Source organism: Pan troglodytes, chromosome 4 (assembly GCF_028858775.2).
Source record: "Pan troglodytes isolate AG18354 chromosome 4, NHGRI_mPanTro3-v2.0_pri, whole genome shotgun sequence".
Classification (NCBI taxonomy): domain Eukaryota; kingdom Metazoa; phylum Chordata; class Mammalia; order Primates; family Hominidae; genus Pan; species Pan troglodytes.
In genome coordinates, this window is record NC_072402.2 from 135,625,080 (window position 1) to 135,647,578 (window position 22,499).

General features: G+C 39.3%; 1 protein-coding gene across 22 annotated transcripts in view; it reads left to right on the forward strand.

The window, feature by feature from the left end:
• PKD2L2 (polycystin 2 like 2, transient receptor potential cation channel) overlaps positions 1 to 22,499 on the forward strand; it is a 53,632-nt gene that overhangs the window by 5,434 nt on the left and 25,699 nt on the right. For 18 of the 22 annotated variants that reach the window (XM_063810691.1, XM_063810692.1, XM_054685178.2 and 15 more), the window contains exons 5-8: positions 4,863 to 5,084; positions 11,566 to 11,794; positions 13,104 to 13,274; positions 14,138 to 14,319. In XM_063810691.1, coding sequence (XP_063666761.1) covers positions 4,863 to 5,084; positions 11,566 to 11,794; positions 13,104 to 13,274; positions 14,138 to 14,319 — 804 coding nt within the window. The remainder of the gene's footprint in view (positions 1 to 4,862; positions 5,085 to 11,565; positions 11,795 to 13,103; positions 13,275 to 14,137; positions 14,320 to 22,499) is intronic. The other 4 variants (XM_054685180.2, XM_063810709.1, XM_063810707.1 and 1 more) reach the window with 1 other exon arrangement.

Sequence of the window (22,499 nt, forward strand, 5' to 3'; positions counted from 1 at the left end):
GTATCTTTTAGATATGTGTCTTCCAAGTAACACCAGCTGGGTCCTGGAAGGGTAAGGAAACTGTTTCAACAATAGTAAAAAAGGAAGATGTGGAGATAGCAGTGTTTAGAAAAGGAAGGGTGAACCTATTATTTTTTGTTTACTTTAGGATGCAAAGTGTTTTCTTTTTTCTGACTTTGGTATATGAACTGCTTAGTCATATTGGACACAGGGCAAAGCATCCATTTTTGCTTCTAAAATGGTCAATCTGCTTTTCTGGCTGTGGCTAGATGCCCACAACACATCCCCAAGACAATCTGGGATCCTTAGTGGGGGTGTCTTAGGTGTGCTCTGTCACTTTCCTCCTCTCTCATTCTGGCTTCCTTCAGTGATTTTTTTCTGTTGCTGCCCCTACTAAAATGGGGCAGTTATGCTCTACAGGGACTGCATCTGATGATGCTTTACAAAGATGCTATGGCCATTGTGTTTCAAAGTGACTGAGGCTAGTGCTGGTGTAGACTCATGTGTACACTTTATATTGAAAATGTGAGGCTGGACATGGTGGCTCACACCTGTAATCCCAGCACTTTGGGAAGCCAAGGAAGGAGGATTGCTTGAGGGCAGGAGTTCGAGACTAGTCTGGGCAACATACTGAGACCTAGTCTCTACAGAAAATTTAAAAATTAGCCAGGTGTGGTGGGGCTTGCTTACCTGTAGTCCAAGATACTCGGGAGGCTGATCCAGGAGGATCACTTGAGCCCAGGAGGTTGAAGCTGCAGCAAGCTATGATCACACCACTGCACTCTAGCCTGGGCGACAGAGGGAGACCTTGTCCCTAAAAAAAAAAAAAAAAAAAAGGAAGGAAATGTGAAAACGCAGTGCCACTGGCACTCCTTGACACAGAAGCTGCTGGTATCAGTGCAGTGCACACTTTGTGCTTTTAGAGCCTTATGAAAACCATTGGCTCACGCCTGTAATCCTAGCACTTTGAGAGGCTGAGGCAGGTGGATTATTTGAGTTCAGGAGTTTGAGACCAGACTGGCCAACATGGTGAAACCCCATCTCTACTAAAAATACAAAAATTAGGCAGGTGTGGTAGCAAGCACCTGTAGTCCCAGCTACTCAGGAGACTAAGGCACAAGAATCACTTGAACCCAGAAGGCGAAGGCTGTGGTGAACTGAGATCATGCCACTGCGCTCTGGCCTGGACGGTAGTGTGAGACACAGTCTCAAAAAAAAAAAAAAAAAAAAAAGGCCAAGTGTGGTGGCTCACACCTGTAATCCCAGCACTTTGGGAGGCCGAGGCGGGCGGATCACCTGAGGTCAGGAGTTCAAGACCAGCCTGGCCAACATTGTGAAACCCCATCTCTACTAAAAATACAAAAATTAGCCAGGCATGGTGGCACATGCCTGTAATCCCAGCTACTTGGGAGGCTGAGACAGGAAAATCGCTTGAACCCAGGAGGCAGAGGTTGCATTGAGCCAAGATCGGACCACTACACTCCAGCCTGGGCAATAAAGAGCAAAACTCCGTCTCAAAAAAAAAAAAAAAATTATAGGGAGAAGAGAATAGACATTTTTTTGTAATTTGATATTTATTAAAGTGATACAAATATCTACAAAGGCCTACCCTTTCCTACTCATAATTTCCACTCTCCAGAAGCAGCTACTTTTAACTCTTTTATAGTTGTTTCTTCTGGTATATACTTTGTCTTTCTAAATTACATCCTCATACTGCTACCTTATACTTGATTTTACAGTTGTGTTTTGGTTTTGTTTTTGTTTTTTTCGTTAGGGGCAGGATCTCACTCTCTTGCTCAGGCTGGAGTGCAGTGGTGTAATCATTGTTCACTGCAGCTTCAAACTCCTGACTCAGGCAATCCTCCTGCCTCAGTCTGCTGAGTAGCAGCTAGGACTACAGGAATACACCACCACACCTGACTAGTTTTTTCATTTTTTGTAGAAACAGGGTCTTTCTATGTTACCCAGGCTGGTCTCAAATTCCTGGTCTCAAGTAATCCTCCTGCCTTGCTCTCCCGAAGAGCTGGAATTACAGGTGTGAGCCACTGCGCCTGGCCTCTATTGTTTTTCTGTCTTGGAAGGTGATCCGTCATATAGCTCTCTTATGCTACCCCTCTACACACACTCTTCCTGTTCCTCTTAGCATCTCAATATAGTTATATCATAATTATTGTCAATCATTAGTCAATGTTTATATTATAAATATGAATAGTGATTATATTTCCTTTCTTGAACAACCTGTCTTGAACTCCCAGGATTAATCATTGCTGGGTTTTTTTTTTTAACTTGTTTCTTCTTTGTATGAGTTTGTAGTGTTCCTGAGGACTTGTATGATTCTTATAAATCAAATACATTCATAAGTATGATGATACATTATTATTATTATATTATTGTTATTATTATTATTATTGTTATTGAGACAGGGTCTTGCTCTGTTGCCCAAGCTGGAGTTCAGTGAAGATCATAGCTCACTGCAGCCTTGACCTCCGGGGCTCAAGCAATCCTCCTGCCTCAGCCTCCCAAGTAGCTGGGACTACAGGCACATGCCACCACACCCAGATAATTTTTGTGTTTTCTGCAGAAATGGGATATCACCATGTTGCCCAGGCTGGTCTCGAACTCCTGGGCTCAAGCAATTCACCTGCCTCGGCCTCCCAAAGTGCTGGAATTACAGGTGTGCACTATCACACCCAGCCCATTCTCTTAACTATTACAGTACTATTCACTTTCTTTCAACCCCAAATTACAAGATAAAGCAATTATTTACACCTTTTAAATTGGAATCCTAAGACTAATCTTTTAAGAATTTTAATATTCCAAATTCTCATAATAAGTACAAATACTTTATTAAATACCAAAATTAACACTATCAATTAGGTTTATTTTATAATCTCTATACTGGAATTGTGAATTAATATCTGTTAATCCTCAACAATGAAAAAAGAATCAATTTGTGCTTGTCTAAAATGTAAAATTCACTAATTAAAAACAAAAAATTGGAAGCTAGGAGAGATCTGGTGTAACAGATCTTCCTGTTTCCACTTAATAGTCATGTGTGGAAAACACTCAAAAATACAACTATGGAAGTTTCATTAAAACATAGGTACTTTTTCCTAGTGGTGTCTCTTTCCCTCCCTGCTGAAACATAGTGTTATTAGTAGAACAGGTTTAAGCAGTGCATCTTTGAATAACCTTTCAAATCTGTTTTTGGGGAACTGAATAGAGAGACTGAAATGAGGAATCAAAGCTTTCTTTTTTTGGATATCCTGTAATTAAGTTAAAAAATAAAAAGAAGAAACAAAAAAAAAAATTTTTTTTTTTTTTTTTGAGACAGAGTCTCACTCTGTCACCCAGGCTGGAGTGCAGTGGCGCAGTCTTGGCTCACTGCAGCCCCCGCCTCCTGGGTTCAAGAGATTCTCATGCCTCAGCCTCCCAAATAGGTGGGATAACAGGCATGCGCCACCACGCCCAGCTAATTTTTGTATTTTTAGTAGAGATGGGGTTTCACCATGTTGGCCAGGCTGGTCTCAAACTCCTGGCCTCAAGTAATCCGCCCACCTCAGTCTCCCAAAGTGCTGGGATTACAGGCATGAGCCATTGCACGGGGTCCAAAATTTAGTTATACACAGTTTACTTTGATTTTATGTACTTTCATTAAAATATCTACGTAACAACATGGACATTGTAACAAAGTTTTTATTGAGCATTTATAAACAATATGTTACATTTACAAGACAGATTATGAAGCACGTTTTTTACCCATTTCTGAGCCAAAACTCTTGATAGTTTTGTCCTGCTCAAAAACTAAACATCTCATAACAGAAACAACCTGTTAAAGAAAAAAACAGTTGTCATTTTCTAGATTCTAAGCTCCCTGAGACAACAGATGGATTTTTTTGTTTTTTAGAGATGGGATCTCACTATGTGACCTATGCTACAGTGCAGGGACTATTCACAGGCACCATCATCGACACTGCAGCCTCAAACTCCTGGCCTCAAGCAGTCCTCTCATCTCAGCCTCCTGGGTAGCTGGGACTACAGGCATATGCCACCACAGCTAACAGATGGATTTTTTTTTTTTTTTTCTGAGACAGGGTCTTACTTGGTCACTCAGGCTGGAGTGCTGGAGTGCAGTAGTGCAATCATAGCTCAGTGCGGCCTTGAACTCCGGGGCTCAAGCAGTTCTGCTTCAGACTCCTGAATAACGAGGACTACAGGCATGTGCTGCCATGCCCAGCTAATTTTTGAAAAGTTATGGATTTTTGAAAAATTATCTCATAGCACCTAGTCCAGTGGTGTTGCCCACCATATGCATTAAAAAGTAAAAACTACATTAAATCTTAATTAAATCATAATCCTTTAATCCTTAATGCATTGTCTTGCTTTAAAATTACTAGAATACTTATGAATTTACTACTGCTTTTTTAAAAACTACTACTTTTGTTTTGGTTTTTTGTTTGTTTTTGGTTTTGTTTTTGTTTTGAGACAAGGTCTGGCTCTTTTGCCTGGGCTTGAGTGCAGTGGCATGATCACAGCTCACTGCAGCTCAACCTCCCGGGCCCAAACAATCCTCCTACCTCAGTCTCCTGAGCAGGTGGGACTACAGGCACATGCCACCATGCCTGGCTAGTTTTTGTATTTTTTGTAGAGATAGGGTTTCACCACATTGCCCAGGCTGGTCTCGAACTCCTGGGCTCAAGGGATCCGCCTACCTCGGCCTCCCAAAGTGTTGGGATTACAGGCATGAGCCAGCGCACTCGGCCAAAAAACTACTACTTTTGAACCAAAGATCGATTTAAATTCTTAGAATACTTCTCAGTTGGGCTTTGTCATTTCACCATTATTCTTTTTATGTGTAACAGATGGAGATATTCTACTTCTAATACCAACTCCCCTTGGCACTGGGGATTTCTTGGTGTTTACCGAAATGGGGGATACATTTTCACTTTATCAAAATCGAAATCTGAAACCAAAAACAAGTTCATTGACCTTCGACTGAACAGCTGGATCACAAGAGGGACTAGAGTTATTTTTATTGATTTTTCCTTATATAATGCTAATGTAAATCTATTTTGTATTATCAGGTGAGTGACTCAAAACTTTTTTTCATAGACAGTGGTCAATGGCCTACAAAACTTCTTTATTAGTACAGTTGACCCTTGAACCACATGAGTTTGAACTGCACAGGTCCACTTAGATATGGATTTTTTTCAGTAAATATATTGGAAAATGTTTTGAACCTTTGTGACAATTTGAAAAAACTCCCAGACAAACCATGTAACCTAGAAATACTGAAAAAAAATTAAGAAAAAGTTAGGCATGTCATGAATGCATAAAATACCTGTAGATACTCATCTATTTTATTGTTTACTATCACAAAGTATACACAAATCTATTATAAGAAGTTAAAATTTGCCAAAACTTATGCACATAAACATATGGCACTATTTGCAGTCAAGAAAAATGTAAACAAAAGATGTAATACTATATCATAACTGCATAAAATTAGAGTACATACTGTACTAGTGTAAGAATTTTGTAGCCATCTCCTGTTGCTATTGCAGTGAACTCTAGTGTTATGAGTATCCATTTAAAGTGTCGTGTGATGCTCACCATCTTCACATAAGCAGTTTGTCTCTCCAGTAAATTGTGTATCTCAGTAAAAAAGTGATCTCTTATAGTTCTCGTGTGTTTTTTATCGTATTTAGTGCAATATCATGAACCTTTAATAACACCATGGGACCCATACAAAGTGCCACTAGTGATACTGGGGGTGCTCCCACAAAGTAGAGAAATATCATGACATTAAAAAAGAAAGTTGAATTACTTGATATGTATCATAAATTGATGTCTGCAGCTGCAGTTGCCCACGATTTCAAGATAAATGAATCCAGAAACTAAGGACCATTGCCCTGGAAGCAGGGGGAAGGAAAGGAAATTCATGAAGCCATCACTGCAGCTATGCCAGCAGGTGTGAAAACCTTGCCCTTTTTGCAAAATACCTTTTTATCTCATTGAAAATGCAGCTTCTATGTGAAATTCATGAAGCCATTGCTGCAGCTCTGCCAGCAGGTGTGAAAATCTTGCACTTTTTGCAAAATGCCTTTTTATCTCATTGAAAATGCAGCTTCTGTGGGAATGCAGGATTGCTGTAAGAAAGGCATACCTTTAGATTCTAATACGATTTTTAAAAAGCAAAGTCAGCCAGGCACAGTGGCTCACGCCTGTAATCCCAGCACTTTGGGAGGCCGAGGTGGGAGAATCACCTGAGGTCAGGAGTTTGAGATCAGCCTGACCAACATGGAGGAATCCCATCTCTAATAAAAATACAAAATTAGCCGGGCATGGTGGCACAGCCTGTAATCCCAGCTACTCAGAAGGCTGAGCTGGGAGAATCGCTTGAACCTGGGAGGCGGAGGTTGTGGTGAGCCGAGATAGCGCCATTGCACTTCAGCCTGGACAACAAGAGCAAAACTGTGTCTCAAAAAAAAAAAAAAGAAAAAAAAGAAAGAAAGAAAAGTCATCATGTGACAACTGGTAAAAGGAAAGTGAAGGATCTAAAGTTGGAGAATTTAATGCCAGCAAAGATTGGTTTGATACTTTTAGAAAGAGGTTTCACTTTCAAAAATGTCAAGATAGCAGAAGTAGCTTTTGCCAAGCAAGTGGCAGCAGACAATATAGCAGACGTCATTATGAAAATCATTGAGGAGAAAGGATATCTGCCTGAACAGGCTTTTAATGCAGACAATAGTGCCCTATTCTGGAAAAAAAAATGCCACAAAGAACATGGATTAATAAGGAAGAGAAACAAGCACAAGGATTTAAGGCAGGAAGGAATAGGCTTACTCTACTGTTTTGTGCAAATGAAGTCAGGTTTATTATCAGGACTACCCTTATCTATAAAATTGCTAACCCCCCTAACCTTGAAGGGAAAAGATAAACACCAGCTTCCAGTCTTTTGGTTGTACAACAAGAAGGCCTGGACAATGAGAACTCTTTTTCTACAATGGTTCCATTGATGCTTTTTCCAGTGGTTTACTTATCCCCAAACACAACATCTCTAATTCAGCCTCTAGATCAGGGGATCGTGAGGACTTTTAAGGCTCATAACACACAGTACTCTTTAGAAAGGATTGTCGACACTGTGGAAAAGAACCCCAACAGAGAGAACACCATGAAAGTGTGGAAGGATTGCATTATTGAAGATGCCATCATCATTATTAAAAACTGTGAAACCATCAAACCTGAAACAACAAATACCCGCTGGAGAAAACTGTTCAGATGTGCATGACTTCACAGGATTTATGACAGAGTCAATCAAAGAAATCATGAAAGAGATGTGGATATGGAAAAAAAAAAAAAAAAGTGGGAGGGTGAAGGGTTTCAGGATACTGATCTTGGAGAAATCAAGAGCTAATGGACACCACACCAGAGGAATTAACCTTCCAAATCAGTGCCAGATAATGAGAAGGAAAACATAGAAACAGAATAGAAAACAAATGGACATTAGACATCTGGAGAAGGGTTCTGATTATTCAAGACTGCTTTTGACTTCTTTTATGACATGGACCCTTCAATGATATAGACACAGAAACTAAAGCAAAGGGTTGAAGGAATGGTACTGTGTAAAACGTTTTTAGAAAAATGAAAAAAAAGTCAGAAAAATTACTATGTAAAATCTGTAAAGTTTCACTGAATGCACTCGCCTCTCCTGCCTCTCTTTCTACCTCCTCCACCTCTTCCGCTCTGCCACCCCTGAGACAGCAAGACCCTCCCTTTCTCTTCCCCTCCTCCTCCTCAGCCTACTCAGTATGAAGGCAACTAGGATAAAGACCATTGTGAAGAACCACTTAGTGAATAGTAAACATATTTTCTCTTCCCTATGATTTTTTTTTAGTCTGAGTCTCACTCTGTTGCCGAGGCTGGAGTGCAGTGAGCTTGGCCTGGCATAAATCAATTAGCATGGTCCATGTTAGGGAGGTGACCTAAGGTAACCCAATTAGACTAATGGGAATAATTTTTTTTTCTCTTTGGTTGGTGCTATCTCTTTACTGACATCAATGACATATAATCACAGTTGCTGCTTGTACACAGACATCTTGGGGAAGCATAAGATACTAAGCTAACACAAAGGAGGGCAAAACGGAAGCCATCTCAAAGAAATGGAGCTAGATCTGTTAACTTACCACAAATGGTGTCTGCTGTATCTCTGAAACTGCTGCTATGTGACAGAAATAAATTTCTTTGTTGTTTAAACCAATTTAAGTTGGGGTTTTTGGTTACAACCAAAAGTCTCCTAAATGATTCAGAGGTAAATTGCTGAGGCCCAAGTTGGGTCTTGTATCTAGCTTTTCCTAGGTAACAAACCACCTCCAAGTGTAGTGGCTTACAATAAATATTTCTCATCTGTTTACAGAGTTCAGTTGATCCAGCTGGGCTTGACTGATCTCTGTTAGGCTTGCCAATATAGCTGCCATTTGGCAGGACCCACACATGCATCTTTGAGTTGGTTCTGCTCTACATGTATCTCATCCGTCTTCTGGGTCCAAGTTAGCCCAGGCATGTCTTTCTCATGGCAGTTGTAGAGGTCCCAAAGAGCAAGTTCTAATGTACAAACTCATTTCAAGTTTCTGCTTGCATCATATTTGTTAACATCCCATTGGCCAAAGAAATTCATGTGTTTGAGTCCAGCATCAAGGGCTGGGGCAGTACACCCTCTCCTGGGTGACAGGCCAGGCAAAAAGATGTGAAGAACTATAGCTATTTTTGCAATATACTACAGGCTCTAACATTTCTGGGATGCTGGCTGCTATTACACATTGAAATTTAAATTGTTCATTCTTGAGACAAAAATTGGTAACTTAATAAAGAAGCCATTCTGAAAGGAAACCAACAGATTTTAATGATCTGATTACAGGAGGAAATTATCGAGACTAAATGATAGCTCTTTGTAGCTGCAGAAAGACAAGAAATGAGACTACATATTCTTAAACATATAAAACTAACATATTGTATGTAATCTACATGTTCCTAAATAAATTTTGAAATAATAAAACAATGTGATGTTACTTTTCCACATTGACAGTAGAACTACATTTTTAATTTTTTTTATTTTTAATTTAATTTAATTTTTGAGATGGAGTCTAGCTTGTTGCCCAGGCTGGAGTACAGTGGCATGATCTCAGCTCACTGCAACCTCTGCTTCCTGGGTTCAAGTGATTCTACTGCCTCAACCTCCTGAGTATCTGGGATTACAGGCATGTACCACCACACCCAGCTACTTTTTGTATTTTAGTAGAGACAGGGTTTCGCCATGTTGGCCAGGCTGGTTTCGAACTCCTGACCTCAGGCGATCCACCCGCCTCGGCCTCCCAAAGTGCTGGGATTACAGACGTGAGCCACCCCGCCCAGCCTACGTTGTATTTATTTTAAACCTTATGATTTTAATCTCAGCACAAGCATGAACAAATTAAAAACCCTATTAAGGGTTTATACCTCCTTCATTGGTGGGTTCAGATATGAGGGCTTCGGATGTTTTTTAAATTCAATATATAGTTGATCTTCAAACAACATGGGAGTCAGAATCAAGCACTAGCAAAGGATTTGCTCTAGAATCAAACACTTAGCAAAGGATTACCATGATTGGATCTGCCTGGGGATTTAATCAGCTTCCACTAAGTGATCTGGGGATGGGCGAAAGACTGAATTCAATTAAGATTCTGTTAGAAAAAATGGAATAATGACTGCTAAAGAGGCAAACAACAGTGTCTACTATACACCATCTAATACTATGCCATAAAAAGAATGCGATCATATCCTTTGCAGGGACATGGATGGAGCTGAAGGCCATCATCCTTAGCAAACTAACACAGGAACAGAAAACCAAATACTCCATGTTCTCATAAGTGGGAACTAAATAATGAGAACACATGGACAGAAAAGGGGGAACAACAGACACTGGGGCCTACTTGATGGAGGAGGGTGGGAAGGAAGAGGTTCAGAAAAAAAACTGTCAGGAAGTACGCTTAGTACCCAGGTGAAAAAATAATCTGTACACCAAACCCTCAAGTCACAAGTTTACCTATATAACAAACCTGCACATGCACCCCTGAACCTAAAATAAAAGTTAAAAAAAATTTACTTTAAATCAGTGAGCCATTTTTCTCTCGTAAGTCTTACATTTTTTCCTGAATGGAATATGGAATTGGAGTTTAGGGGATTTTGCTCCCCGTGCAACAGGGAGAGTGAAACACACCATGGCCTTTAAAATATGTAAAAATGAATAAAACAAATAAACTGCCTTAAGCAGCCAATGGATATTATACCTTTTATTTTAAAGTTCTCTCAGAAAATCAGAGCTTTTTACCAACTTCATTCACCCTTCCCAACAGTCCTGATCAGGATAACGTGAAGAGTACAAATTATTTTTATGTCCTAAACAAGAATGGAAGCATTGAGGTAACTGGCTTTAAGTCACATGAAGAAGCCCTTGTAATATCAGATTAAGTCCAGATTTCCTCTCTGAAAGTTTTATGCTTATTCTGTTACCTTTTAAAATGTTATTTTTTAGAAACTTCAGCAGACTTTGAAACTGTTAACTGGCGTATCTAATCAGTAGTTGTGTAGATGCATATTACTTACACCTTATCCGTTTATTTTCGTTTTTGTACAATTATCAGGCAAACTAAACAGAGTATTAATTTTTCCTTTTTTGATTAGTCTACACTTCAGATCATAATATTTTCCTTCACTTCACTCACTGCCTAGTATGTGTAAGATGTAAGTTTTATTTGTTAACTAAGGTTTTGTTTTTGTTGTTTTGGGAGCACCTTATAAGAGTACCAACATTTGCTAATATCTTTAGTAGGAATAATTAAATTGTAATATTGTGATAGAAATGCTGGTTCCTCAAATTGCCACCAATTCTTAATTATCAGAAGTTGTGGAGAACACCAGAGATACAGTGAACCTCAAAATCTTTTTATATGTAGTGTTGAATTTAATTTTTATACTTCTGTTTGCATATAGATCTTTGTATCCGCATCCAACAGAAAACATTTGCTTTAGTAGAATATGTGACCTTGACATTTAGAAGCAAGAAGCATTTCTGATAATCTAAAGAGGGAGAATATATGTCCTCCCTCTGAAGTATTCAAAAATTATGTACATTGCGGAAGAGTTTTAACTAATAACAGTAACTAACAGTATAGCATTTTCTTGAACATATCATTCTCCTATGGACATAAATTGTATTCCCAGTTATGAACAAGCAAGATGAACACAAAATAGAATGAATGTCTGAAAAAAAAAATCACAACTTGCTTTCTCATTTACATTGGTCTTTGACCACTGTGAATATTCAGGTATAGAAAAAGTGGAGCCACTATGAAATAGGTAAATCTAGAAGATGTTTAAATTGAACCCATTTCCCCAAGGAAAAATACTTTATTTAAAAAAACTGATTATCATTAAAGCATACATAATCATTGATTGAAAATTTCACATTAAGTACTGAAATATAAATGCTTGAAATGAACAGTTGCTTTCACAAACCTGATTTTACAGATTGGTGGCAGAATTCCCTGCAACTGGAGGAATACTTACTTCATGGCAGTTTTACTCTGTGAAGCTCCTCAGATATGTTAGCTACTATGACTATTTTATTGCTTCCTGTGAAATCACATTCTGTATTTTTCTTTTTGTCTTCACAACACAAGAAGTCAAAAAAATAAAAGAATTTAAGTCTGCCTATTTCAAAAGTATTTGGAACTGGCTAGAATTGCTACTTTTGCTGGTGAGTATATATTCATGTGTATGGTTGAAGGGGATCACATCTGAACCTACCAATGAAGGAGGTGTAAAAAGACAGAATCTTCTATTCATCCAGGACTTATTTTGAAAGCTACAAGTATCAAACATAAAATGAACTGGGAATAGTACTACTAATGGGTGCCTTCAAAAGGGAGAGATCTATTTTTTTCTGATTTGGTCCTTGGGAGGGTCAGCGTAAACCTACAGGGAAAGGTGATTCCAGAAATATTACGCTTTAATGTGCACAGTAGGCCTCCCTACCCCCACTTAAAAAATGTATTACTTACAGGGCCTTGAGTTTCACCAGTCACGGGTCTTCAGGGGCAAGGTTGTTTAAAATAATCTATGTTGCCTAAATCTGTTTTCCTTCTCATAATAAATTTTGAAAAAATTTTGACAAAAGACAAGGCTAAGCAGAATACTGACAGGGGTGAGCAGCCAGAGGGGACCTTATGGGTCCAGAGGGCACCAGGTTTGGGGAAATAGTCCCTGAAAGAAACACCAAAGACCATCAGTTCTAGTCAATGAAATGCACTGAAATAAACAGAGATTTAGGCAGGCCGACACAAATGTTAAGAGCTTGGTCTTAGGAACAAAGAACCAATGTTTCTGGCTTATACAATCTGATCTTTCACCCTTATTGGCCCTTAATTATAGCCAATCAAGTATTTAAGCCTTGTTTCCCAAAAACAGATTGAAGGTTTCTGAGAGTCAGAAAGCATGCCACCTACCTCTCTGGTAACTCCACTAATATCTTACAAAGGACATAACATTAAATGTTTGTTTGAGCATTTCAGGCAAGAAAAGTCAAAGGAAAATTTTCATGTCAGTTATAAAACTCTGATAGCTAAAACAACCTGGTTCTGAAATACTCTTTTAAAGGGTTGTTAAAAGGTTCCAGAAGGTTTTATTTTTTGTAATTGTAAATTGTTTCTTGTAGTGTTACACGGTAGAAAACGTTTAGCTTTTAAGTATTATGTAGAGCAAAAATCCTTACGGCCTCAGAGTTACATAATCATTTTATACATTTGTGCTTTATGACGCAAAGAAACAAAGATTTAGATAGGTTAGGATGGCCAACCAATTAATATTTTTCAACTTTATAATAATTAGTGCTACCTTAAACTTGTATAAGTTGAGGGTAATTTCCATTTATGTAAAAGCATATGTCCTATCTTTCCTTCCCTCTTTGTTAAACTTTTGATGAACTTTTTTTGTGTTTCCTCATAGGCTGTAAGATATTTAGAGGTAGAGATATTCTCTAATTTAACCCTTCTTATTTTCCCATTTAGTTGTGTTTTGTGGCTGTTTCCTTCAACACATACTATAATGTACAAATTTTTCTCTTACTGGGACAGCTGTTGAAAAGTACTGAAAAATATTCAGATTTCTATTTTCTTGCATGCTGGCACATTTATTACAATAATATGATTGCTATTACCATCTTTTTTGCATGGATAAAGGTATTTATATTTTATTATATTACATAATACAAGCAGTGTAATAGCATAATGAAAAATTAAACTAAAAAGCCATGGGGAAAAAAGATTTTTTCAACTATTAAGTAATTTTAAAAGTAGTTTGGGCCAGCACAGTGGCTCACACCTGTACTCCTAGCACTTTGGAAGGCCAAGGCAGGTAGATTCTTGGCCCCAGGAGTTTGAGACCAGCCTGGGAAATCCTATCTCTACAAAAAATATCAAAAAAATATTAACTGGGTGTGGTGGTGCACGCCTGTAGTTCCAGCTACTCTGGAGGCTGAGGTGGGAGGATCCCTTGAGCCCGTGAAGTGGAGGTTACAGTGAGCTGTAATCCCCCACTGCACTCCAGCCTGGATGACAGAAAAAAAAGAAGTTGGCCAGGCACGGTGGCTCACGCCTGTAATCCCAGCATTTTGGGAGGCTGAGGTGGACGGATCACCTGAGCTCAGGAGATTGAGACCAGCCTGGCCAACATGGTGAAATCCTGTCTCTACTAAAAATACAAAAAATACTAGCCGGGCATGGTGGCACGTGCCTGTAATCCCAGCTACTAGGGAGGCTAAGGCAGGAGAATCACTTGAACCTAGGGGGCAGAGGTTGCAGTGAGCCGAGATCGTGCCACAGCACTCCAGTCTGGGTGACAGAGTGAGACTCTATCTCAAAAAAAAAAAAAACAAACAAAACAGAAGTTTGGCCTTGTAATGATTGCTGGGAAATCCTCAAACACCCATGATTATCATTAAATATCTCCTTTAATTCGAAGCAGAATTCTTCTGAAATTAATTTATTCTAAGTAATTTCATCTTTGATATTCTCCTATTTCAATTAACTTTGTTCTTTTTCAGATATTCAAATTCATAAGCTTTAACAAGACAATGTCTCAGCTGTCATCAACCTTGTCCCGTTGTATTAAAGACATAGTAGGATTTGCCATCATGTTTTTTATAATATTCTTTGCTTATGCCCAGTTAGGATTTCTTGTTTTTGGATCACAAGTTGATGACTTTTCCACTTTTCAGAATTCCATGTAAGCTCTTAGTATAAATATAATTATATCTTCTATATTTTCTTACAAAAAAATTGGAAAGGTCTAACCTTCTATGATAAGTAGTAATATAAGCTTTAATATATTTAAACTTAGTTTGATATTTTCTTTTTCTTTTTCTTTTTTTGGAGACAGGGTCTCATAGCTCACTGAAGCCTCAAACTTCTGGACTCAAGCTATCCTCAGCCTCCCAAGTAGCTAGGACTACAGGTGTGCACCACCATGATTGGTTGATTACATTTTTATTATTTTTTGTAGAGAAGGGGTCTCACCATGTTGGCCAGGGTGGTTTTAAACTTCTGGGTTCAAGTGAACCTCCTGCCTCGGCCTCCCAAAATGCTGGGATTACAGGCATGAGCCACTAGCCTGGCTGATATTTTCACTGATGGCTAAATATCTGTCACATTCAAATTAGGATTTGGCATTGAAGGAGCCAAATGGGTGACGGTGTCCATTTTTAAGGTGTTAATAGGTCAAGTTAGAAAAATAATTTTTCATTTTTCATTGGAAGTGATAATTTTACCTAAGATAATAGAAATTGTCCCCCATGTCTCTGTGGTGTTTATTCTCTGGACAAAAGAAATTTTTTTTTTTTTTTTTTTTGTGAGACAAGGTCTCCACTCTGTCACCCAGGCTGGACTACACTGGCGTTATCACAGCTCATTGCATCCTAAAACTCCTGGGCTCAAGCAGTCCTCCCACCTCAGCCTCCCAAGTAGCTGGGTGTGCCACCACATCCAGCCAATTTTTGTATTTTTTGTAGAGATAAGGTTCAGCCATGTTGCCCAGGCTGGTCTTGAACTCCTGAGTTCAAGTGATCCTCCTGCCTCGGCCTTTCAAAAGTGCTGGGATTACAGATGTGAGCCACCACACCCAGCCAAAAGAAATCTTAAGTGTTTTCTTTAGAGGGATCCATCTTAATATTTTTATTGATATTGACCTGATCGTCCTTTGCTAATCTGCCAAACATGTATTTTTAAAATAGCTTTAGGCTGGGTGCCATGGCACCTATAATCCCAGCATTAGGGAGGCCAAGATGGGAGAATCACTGAGGCCAGGAGTTCAAGACCAACCTGGGCAACATAGCAAGACTGCGTTTCTACAAAAAAACAAAAAACAACTAGCTGGATGTGGTGGCATATGCTTGTATTCCTAACTACTCAGGACACTGAGGCAGGAGGATCACTTGAGCCTGGGAGTTTGAGGTTACAGTGACCTAGGATCACACCACTGCACTCCAGCATGGGCAACAGAGTGAAACCCCATCTCTAAAACAATAATAATAATAATAATAAAACTTGGTAATAATTGGCATTGAATACAGATGTAATAATTTACAGAGCCTAGGAAATTTGTCTTACCGTGGGTAGTGAAGAGGAAAGGGAAGTATAAAGCACAGAACAGGTAGAGAACTTTGAAATGGGTTAATGAGAGGACGTCTGTTTTTGGTAATGATATGTTAGGTTATTCAGATCAATCTCCTCTTGAGGACAATTTTAAAAGCTGGATGGGCCAGGTGCGATGGTTCGCGCCTGTAATGCCAGCACTTTGGGAGGCCGAGGCAGGTGGATCACCTGAGGTCAGGAGCTCAAGACCAGCCTGGCCAACATGGCGAAACCCCGTCTCTACTAAAAAAAAAAATACAAAAAGATTAGCTGGGTGTGGTGGTGTATGCCTGTAATCCCAGCTACTCAGGAGGCTGAGGCAGGAGAATCCTTTAACCCGAGAGGCAGAGGTTGCAGTGAGCCAAGATCGTGCCACTGCACTCCAGCCTGGGCGACAGAATGAGACTCTGTCTCAAAAAAAAAAAGAAAAACAAAAAAAAAAGCTGGATGACATAGAAAACAATGAAGAATTAATAAGAGAGTGAGTAATAACTGGGCCAAAGTCAGAAGGCAACAACCCAGAGAAGTAAGCCCAGCACCCAAAGCTATTTGCCCTGAAGGCATTTTTAAGCCCCTTTTTCAATATTTTTATGGTGATAAAATATATATAACATCAAATTTACCATTTAAACCACTTCTAAGTGTACAGTTCAGTGATATTAAGTACATTCATATTGTGCAACCATCACCACCATCTATCTCCAAATCTCTTCATCTTGGAAAATAAAAACTCTATACCAATTAAACAATAACTCCCTATTTTCCCCTTCCCTGGCCCCCATCAGCCACCATTTTACTTTTTGTCTCTATGATTTTGATTACTCTAGGTACCACCTGTAAGTGGAATCATATATTATTTGTCTTTTTGTGACTGGATTACTTCACTTAGCACAAATGCCCTTAAGTTTCATCCATGTTGTAGCATGTAGTCGGAATTTCCTTCCTTAGAAAGGCTGAATAATATTCCATTATATGTATATTCCACATTTTGCCTATTCATTCATCTGCCAATACACACTTGGGTTGGTTCCACATTTTAGCTATTGTGAATAACAGTGCTGTGAACATGGATGTATAAATATCTCCTCAAGACCCTCCTTTCAGTTCCTTTGGTTATATACCCAGAAGTAGAATTGCTGGATCATATGATCTATTTCCCCCTCCAGACTTATTAAGGTATAATTAAAATTATATATATTTATGCTATATGGTGTGATGTTTTGATACATGTATACATTGTGAAATGATTAAATCAGGCTGTTTTACATATCCATCACCTCTCATATTTATCATTTTTGTGGTAAGAACATTTAAGATCTACTTCCTTAGCAATTTTCAAGTATACATTATTAACTATAGTCACCATGCTATACAGTAGATCTCCAGAATTTATTCTAACTGAAATTTTACACCCATTGACATACATCTCTCAACTCCCCTTGAACTCCACCTCTCCAACCCTTAGCAATTACCGTTCTACCCTCTGCTTCTATGACTTCAACTTTTTCAGACTCCACATATAAGTGAGATCATGCAATATTTGTCCTTCTGTGCCTTGCTTATTTCACTTAATATGATGGTCCTCCAATTTCATCCTTGTTGCAAATGACAGTATTTCCTCCTTTTCAAAGATTGAATAGTGTTCCATTGTTTATATATGCCACATTTTCTTTATCCATTTAACCATTAAAAGACATGTAGGTTGATTCCACGTCTCAGCTATTGTAAACAATGCTGCAGTGACATGGGAGGGCAGATATTTCTTTCACATACTGATTTTATTTCCTGTAGATACATATACCAAGAAGTGGATTGCTGGATCATATGTTAGTCCTATTTTTAATTTTCTGAGGAGTATCAATACTGTTTGGCATAGAGGCTATACCATTTTACATTCCCACCAACAGTGTATGAAGTTTTCTTTTTGTCTCCATCCTTGATAACACTTGTTATCTTTTTGATGAGAGCCATTCTAACAGGTGTGAGGTGATATCTCATTTTGTTTTGGTTTGGTTTGAGATGGAGTCTTGCTCTGTTGCCCAGGCTGGAGTGCAGTGGCATGATCTCGGCTCACTGTAACCTCCTCTTCCTAGGTTCAAGTGATTCTCCCACCTTAGCCTCCCAAGTAGCTGGCATTACAGGCATGCACCACCACGCCTGGCTAATTTTTGTATTTTTAGTAGAGATGGGGTTTTACCATGTTAGCCAGGCTGGTCTCGAACTCCTGACCTCAAGTGATCCACCTGCCTCTGTCTCCCAAAGTGCTGGGATTACAGGTGTGAGCCACCGTGCCTGGCCTAACTTGCATTTTCCTGATGATTAGTGATGTTGACCATTTTTTCATATATCTATTGGCCATTTGTGTGTCTTCTTTTGAGAAATGTCTATTCAGGTCCTTTGTCCATTTTTAAATTGGATTATTTGTTTTCTTTCTTTCTTTCTTTCTTTTTTTTTTTTTGAGATGGAGTTTTGCTTTTGTTGCCCAGGCTGGAGCGCAATGGTGAGATCTCAGCTCACTGCAACCTCCGCCTCCCAGGTTCAAGTGATTATCCTGGTTCAGCCTCCCAAGTAGCTGGCATTACAGGCACGCACCACCACGCCCGGCTAGTTTTGTATTTTTAGTGGAGACGGGGTTTCTCCATGTTGGTCAGGCTGGTCTCAAACTCCCGGCCTTCATTTTTGTGTTTTTTTAGTGGAGATGGGGTTTCACCATGTTGGCCAGGCTGGTCTGGAACTCCTGACCTCAGGTGATCCACCTGCCTCAACCTCCCAAAGTGCTGGGATTAAAGGTGTGAGCCACCACACCCAGCCTTCTTTTTTCTTTTCTTTTTTTTTTTAGACAGTCTCACTCTGTTGCCCAAGGTGGAGTGCAGTGGCATGATCTCAGCTCACTGCAGCCTCAACCTCCCAGGTTCAAGCAATCCTCCCACCTCAGCCTCCTGAGTAGCTGGGACTACAGGTGCATGCCACCACACCCAGCTGATTTTTAAAAAATTTTTGAAGAGACAGGATCTCATTTTGTTGCCCAGGCTGGTCTTGAACTCCTAGCCTCAAGCAATCTCCAACCTTGGACTCCCAAAGTGCTGGGATACAGCTGTGAGTCACTGTGCCCAGCCATGGCTAATTTTTTTTTTTTTTTTTTTTTTTTTTTGAGATGGAGTCTCACTCTGTCGCCCAGGCTCTGAAATGCAATGGTGCCATCTCAGCTCACTGCAACCTCCACCTCCCAGGTTCAAGCGATTCTCCTGCCTCAGCCTCCAGAGTAGCTGGAACTATAGGCACATGCCACCACACCCAGCTAATTTTTGTATTTTTAGTAGAGTTGGGGTTTTGGCCATGGCTAATTTTTTAAATGTATTTTTTAATTTTTATTTTTAGAAACTAGGTCTCACTATGTTGTTCAGGCTGGTTTTGAACTCCTGGCCTCAAGCAATCCTCTCACCTCAGCCTCTCAAGTAGCTGGGATTAAAGGCATGAGGAGGCACTGTGCCCAGCTTTTCTTTCTTTTTTCTTTTCCTTTTTTTTTTTTTTTTTCCCGATGAGGTCTTGCTCTGTCACTCAGGCTGGAGTACAATGGTGTGATCCCGACTCACTGCAGCCTCCACCTCCCAGGTTCAAGCAATCCTACCACCTCATTTTCTCAAGTAGCAGAGATTACAGTCATGCACCACCACACTTGGCTTTTTTTTTTTTTTTTTTTTTTTTTTGATAGAGACAAGGTTTCGCCATGTTGCCAGGCTGGTCACGAACTCCTGGGCTCAAGAGACTCATCCATCCTGGCCTCCCAAAGTGCTGGGATTACAGGCATGAGCCACCAACCCAGCCTGAAATTGCTTTCTTGATTTCTTTTTTGAATAGATCATCATTACAGGTTGAGCATTCCAAGTATGAAAACCACAAATTTGAAATGTTCCAAAATTCAAAACTTTTTGAGTGCTGATATGACACTCAAAGAAATGTGCATTGGAGCATTCTGGATTTCAAATTTTCAGCTTTGGAATGCTCAACCAGTAAATATAATTCAAATATTCCAAAATCTAAAAAAAATCCCAAATCGAAACACTTCTGGTTCCAAGCATATCAGATAAGGTATCCTCAACCTGTAATGTATAAAAATGCTACTGTGTGTATCTTGCAACTTAATTCATTTATTCTAATAGTTTTTTGGTGGAATCTTTAAGGGTTTCTATAAATAAGGTCATATCATCTGCAAAGAAAGACAATTACTGCTTCCTTTCCAGTGTGGGTGCCTTTATTTCTTTTTCTTGCCTATTGCTCTGGCTAGGACTTTCAATACTGTATTGAATAGAAGTGGCAAGAGAGGGCATTCTTGTCTTGTTCTTGATCTTAGAAGAAAAGCTTTCAATTTTTAACCATTGAGTATGATGTTAGCTGTGGGTCTCAGATATAATGGCCTTTATTATGTTAAGGGACATTCTTTCTACACCTAATTTGTTTATAGTTTTTATCCTGAAAATATGTTATCAAAATTTTTTCTGCTTCTATTAAGATAATCATATGGTTTTTATCCTTCATTTTTTAAATGTGTATCACATTTATTGATTTGTGTATGTTGAACCATCCTTGCATTGTAGGGATAAATCTCACTTGTTCATGGTATATGATCCTTTTAATATGCTGTTCAATTTGACTTGCTAGTATTTATTAAGGATTTTTGCATCTATCTTCATTAGGTATATTGGCCTGTAATTTTCTTTTCCTGTACTGTCTTTGTCTGGCTTAGGTTTCAGGGTAATGATAGCCACGTAAAATGAGTTTGGAAGCATTCCCTTCTCTTCCATTTTTGGAAGAGTTCAAAGATTGGCATTAATTCTCTTCTTTTCTTGTACTTTCTCTGACTTTGGTTTCAGGGTAATGCTGGCCATGTAAAATGAGTTTGGAAGCATTCCCTTCTCTTCCATTTTTGGAAGAGTTTGAAGATTGGCATTAATTCTTTAAATGTTTGTAGAATTTACCAGTGAAGCCAGATCCTTGGCTATTCTTTGTTGGGAAGTTTTTAATTTTAAATTTTAATTTTTATTATTTTTATTTTTTATTTGAGATGGAGTCTCACTCTGTCGCCCAGGCTGGAGTGCAGTGGCGCAATCTCAGCTCACTGCAACCTCTGCCTCCCAGATTCAAGCAATTCTCCTGCCTCAGCCTCCTGAGTAGCTGGGATTACAGGCGTGCGCCACCATGCCCGGCTAATTTTTGTATTTTTAGTAGACGGGGTTTCACCATGTTGGTCAAGCTGGTATCGAACTCCTGACCTCGTGATCTACCCTTGGCCTTGGCCTCCCAAAGGGGAGGTTTTTTATTGATGTCACAAAATTACATCTTTGTTCATTGTGTCCAAAAACAAACTGAAAAATTTTAATGCATTAGTCTCTTAAATTATGTAGAAAACAAAAATGAAGTTGCAAACTGTTGTTATAATAATACTAGCTTTTATAATTGCTCATGTATTTACCTTTACTAAGAACTGTGTTCCTTCATATGGCTTTATTATCTAGTGTTCTTTCATTTAAACTTGTAGGATTCCTTTTAGAACTTCTTGTAGGATAGATCTAGTGATAATAAACTCCTTCAGTTTTTGTTGATCTTGGAATGTCTTCATTTCTCCCTCACCAAATATGTATACATATATATATTTTTTTTCTTTTTTCTTTTTTTTTAAGAGATGGAGGTCTTACTATGTTGCCAAGGCTGGTCTCAAACTTCTGGGCTCCAGTGATCCACCCACCTTGGCGTCCCAAAGTGCTGGGATCACAGGCATGAGTCATCATGCCCAGCTCATTTCTCCCTCACTTTTTTTTTTGAGACGGAGTCTCACTCTGTCGCCCAGGCTGGAGTGCAGTGGCACGATCTCGGCTCACCACAACCTCTGACTCCCAGGTTCAAGCAATTCTCCTGCCTCAGTTTCCCAAGTAGCTAGGATTACAGGTGTGCACCATCATACCCAGCTAATTTTTTATATTTTTGGTAGAGATGAAGTTTCATCATGTTGGCCAGGCTGGTCTCAACCACCATGCCCGGCCTCTCCCTCACTTTTGAAGGAGAGTTTTGCCAGATATAAGATTCTTAATTGCCACTTTTCTTCTTCTTTTTTTTTTTTTTTTTTTTTTGAGACAGAGTATTGCGCTTTCACTCAGGCTGGAGTACAGTGGTGTGATCTCAGCTCACCGCAGCCTCAATTTCCAAGGTTCAAGTGATTCTCGTGCCTCAGCCTCCCAAGTAGCTAGAGTTACAGATGCGCACCACCACACCCGGCTAATTTTTGTATTTTTAGTAGAGGCGGGGTTTTGCCATGTTAACCAGGCTGGTCTCGAATTCCTAACCCTGTGATCCACCACCTTGGCCTCCCAAAGTGCGGGGATTACAGGCGTGAGCCACTGAGCCTGGCTGCCACCTTTTTTTTTCTTTTAGCACTTTGAATATATCATTGCACTGCCTTGTAGTCTTCAAAGTTTCTGATGAGAAATATGCTGATAATCTTCTTGAGGATTCCTTGTATGTGATGAGCTGTCAAGATTCTCTGTCTTTTGCTTTTGAGTTTGACTATAATGTGTTTTGGTGTGGCTGTCTTTGAGTTCATTCTATTGGAGTTCACTGAGCTCCTTGGATGTTTAAATTCACATTGTTCATCAAACTTGGGAAGTTTTTGGCCATCATTTCTTCAAATAATCTCTCTGCACCTTTCTCTTTCTCTTATCCTTTCGGAACTTCCATAATGTGTATGTTGGTCTACTTGATGGTGTCCTGCAGGTCTCTTGGTAT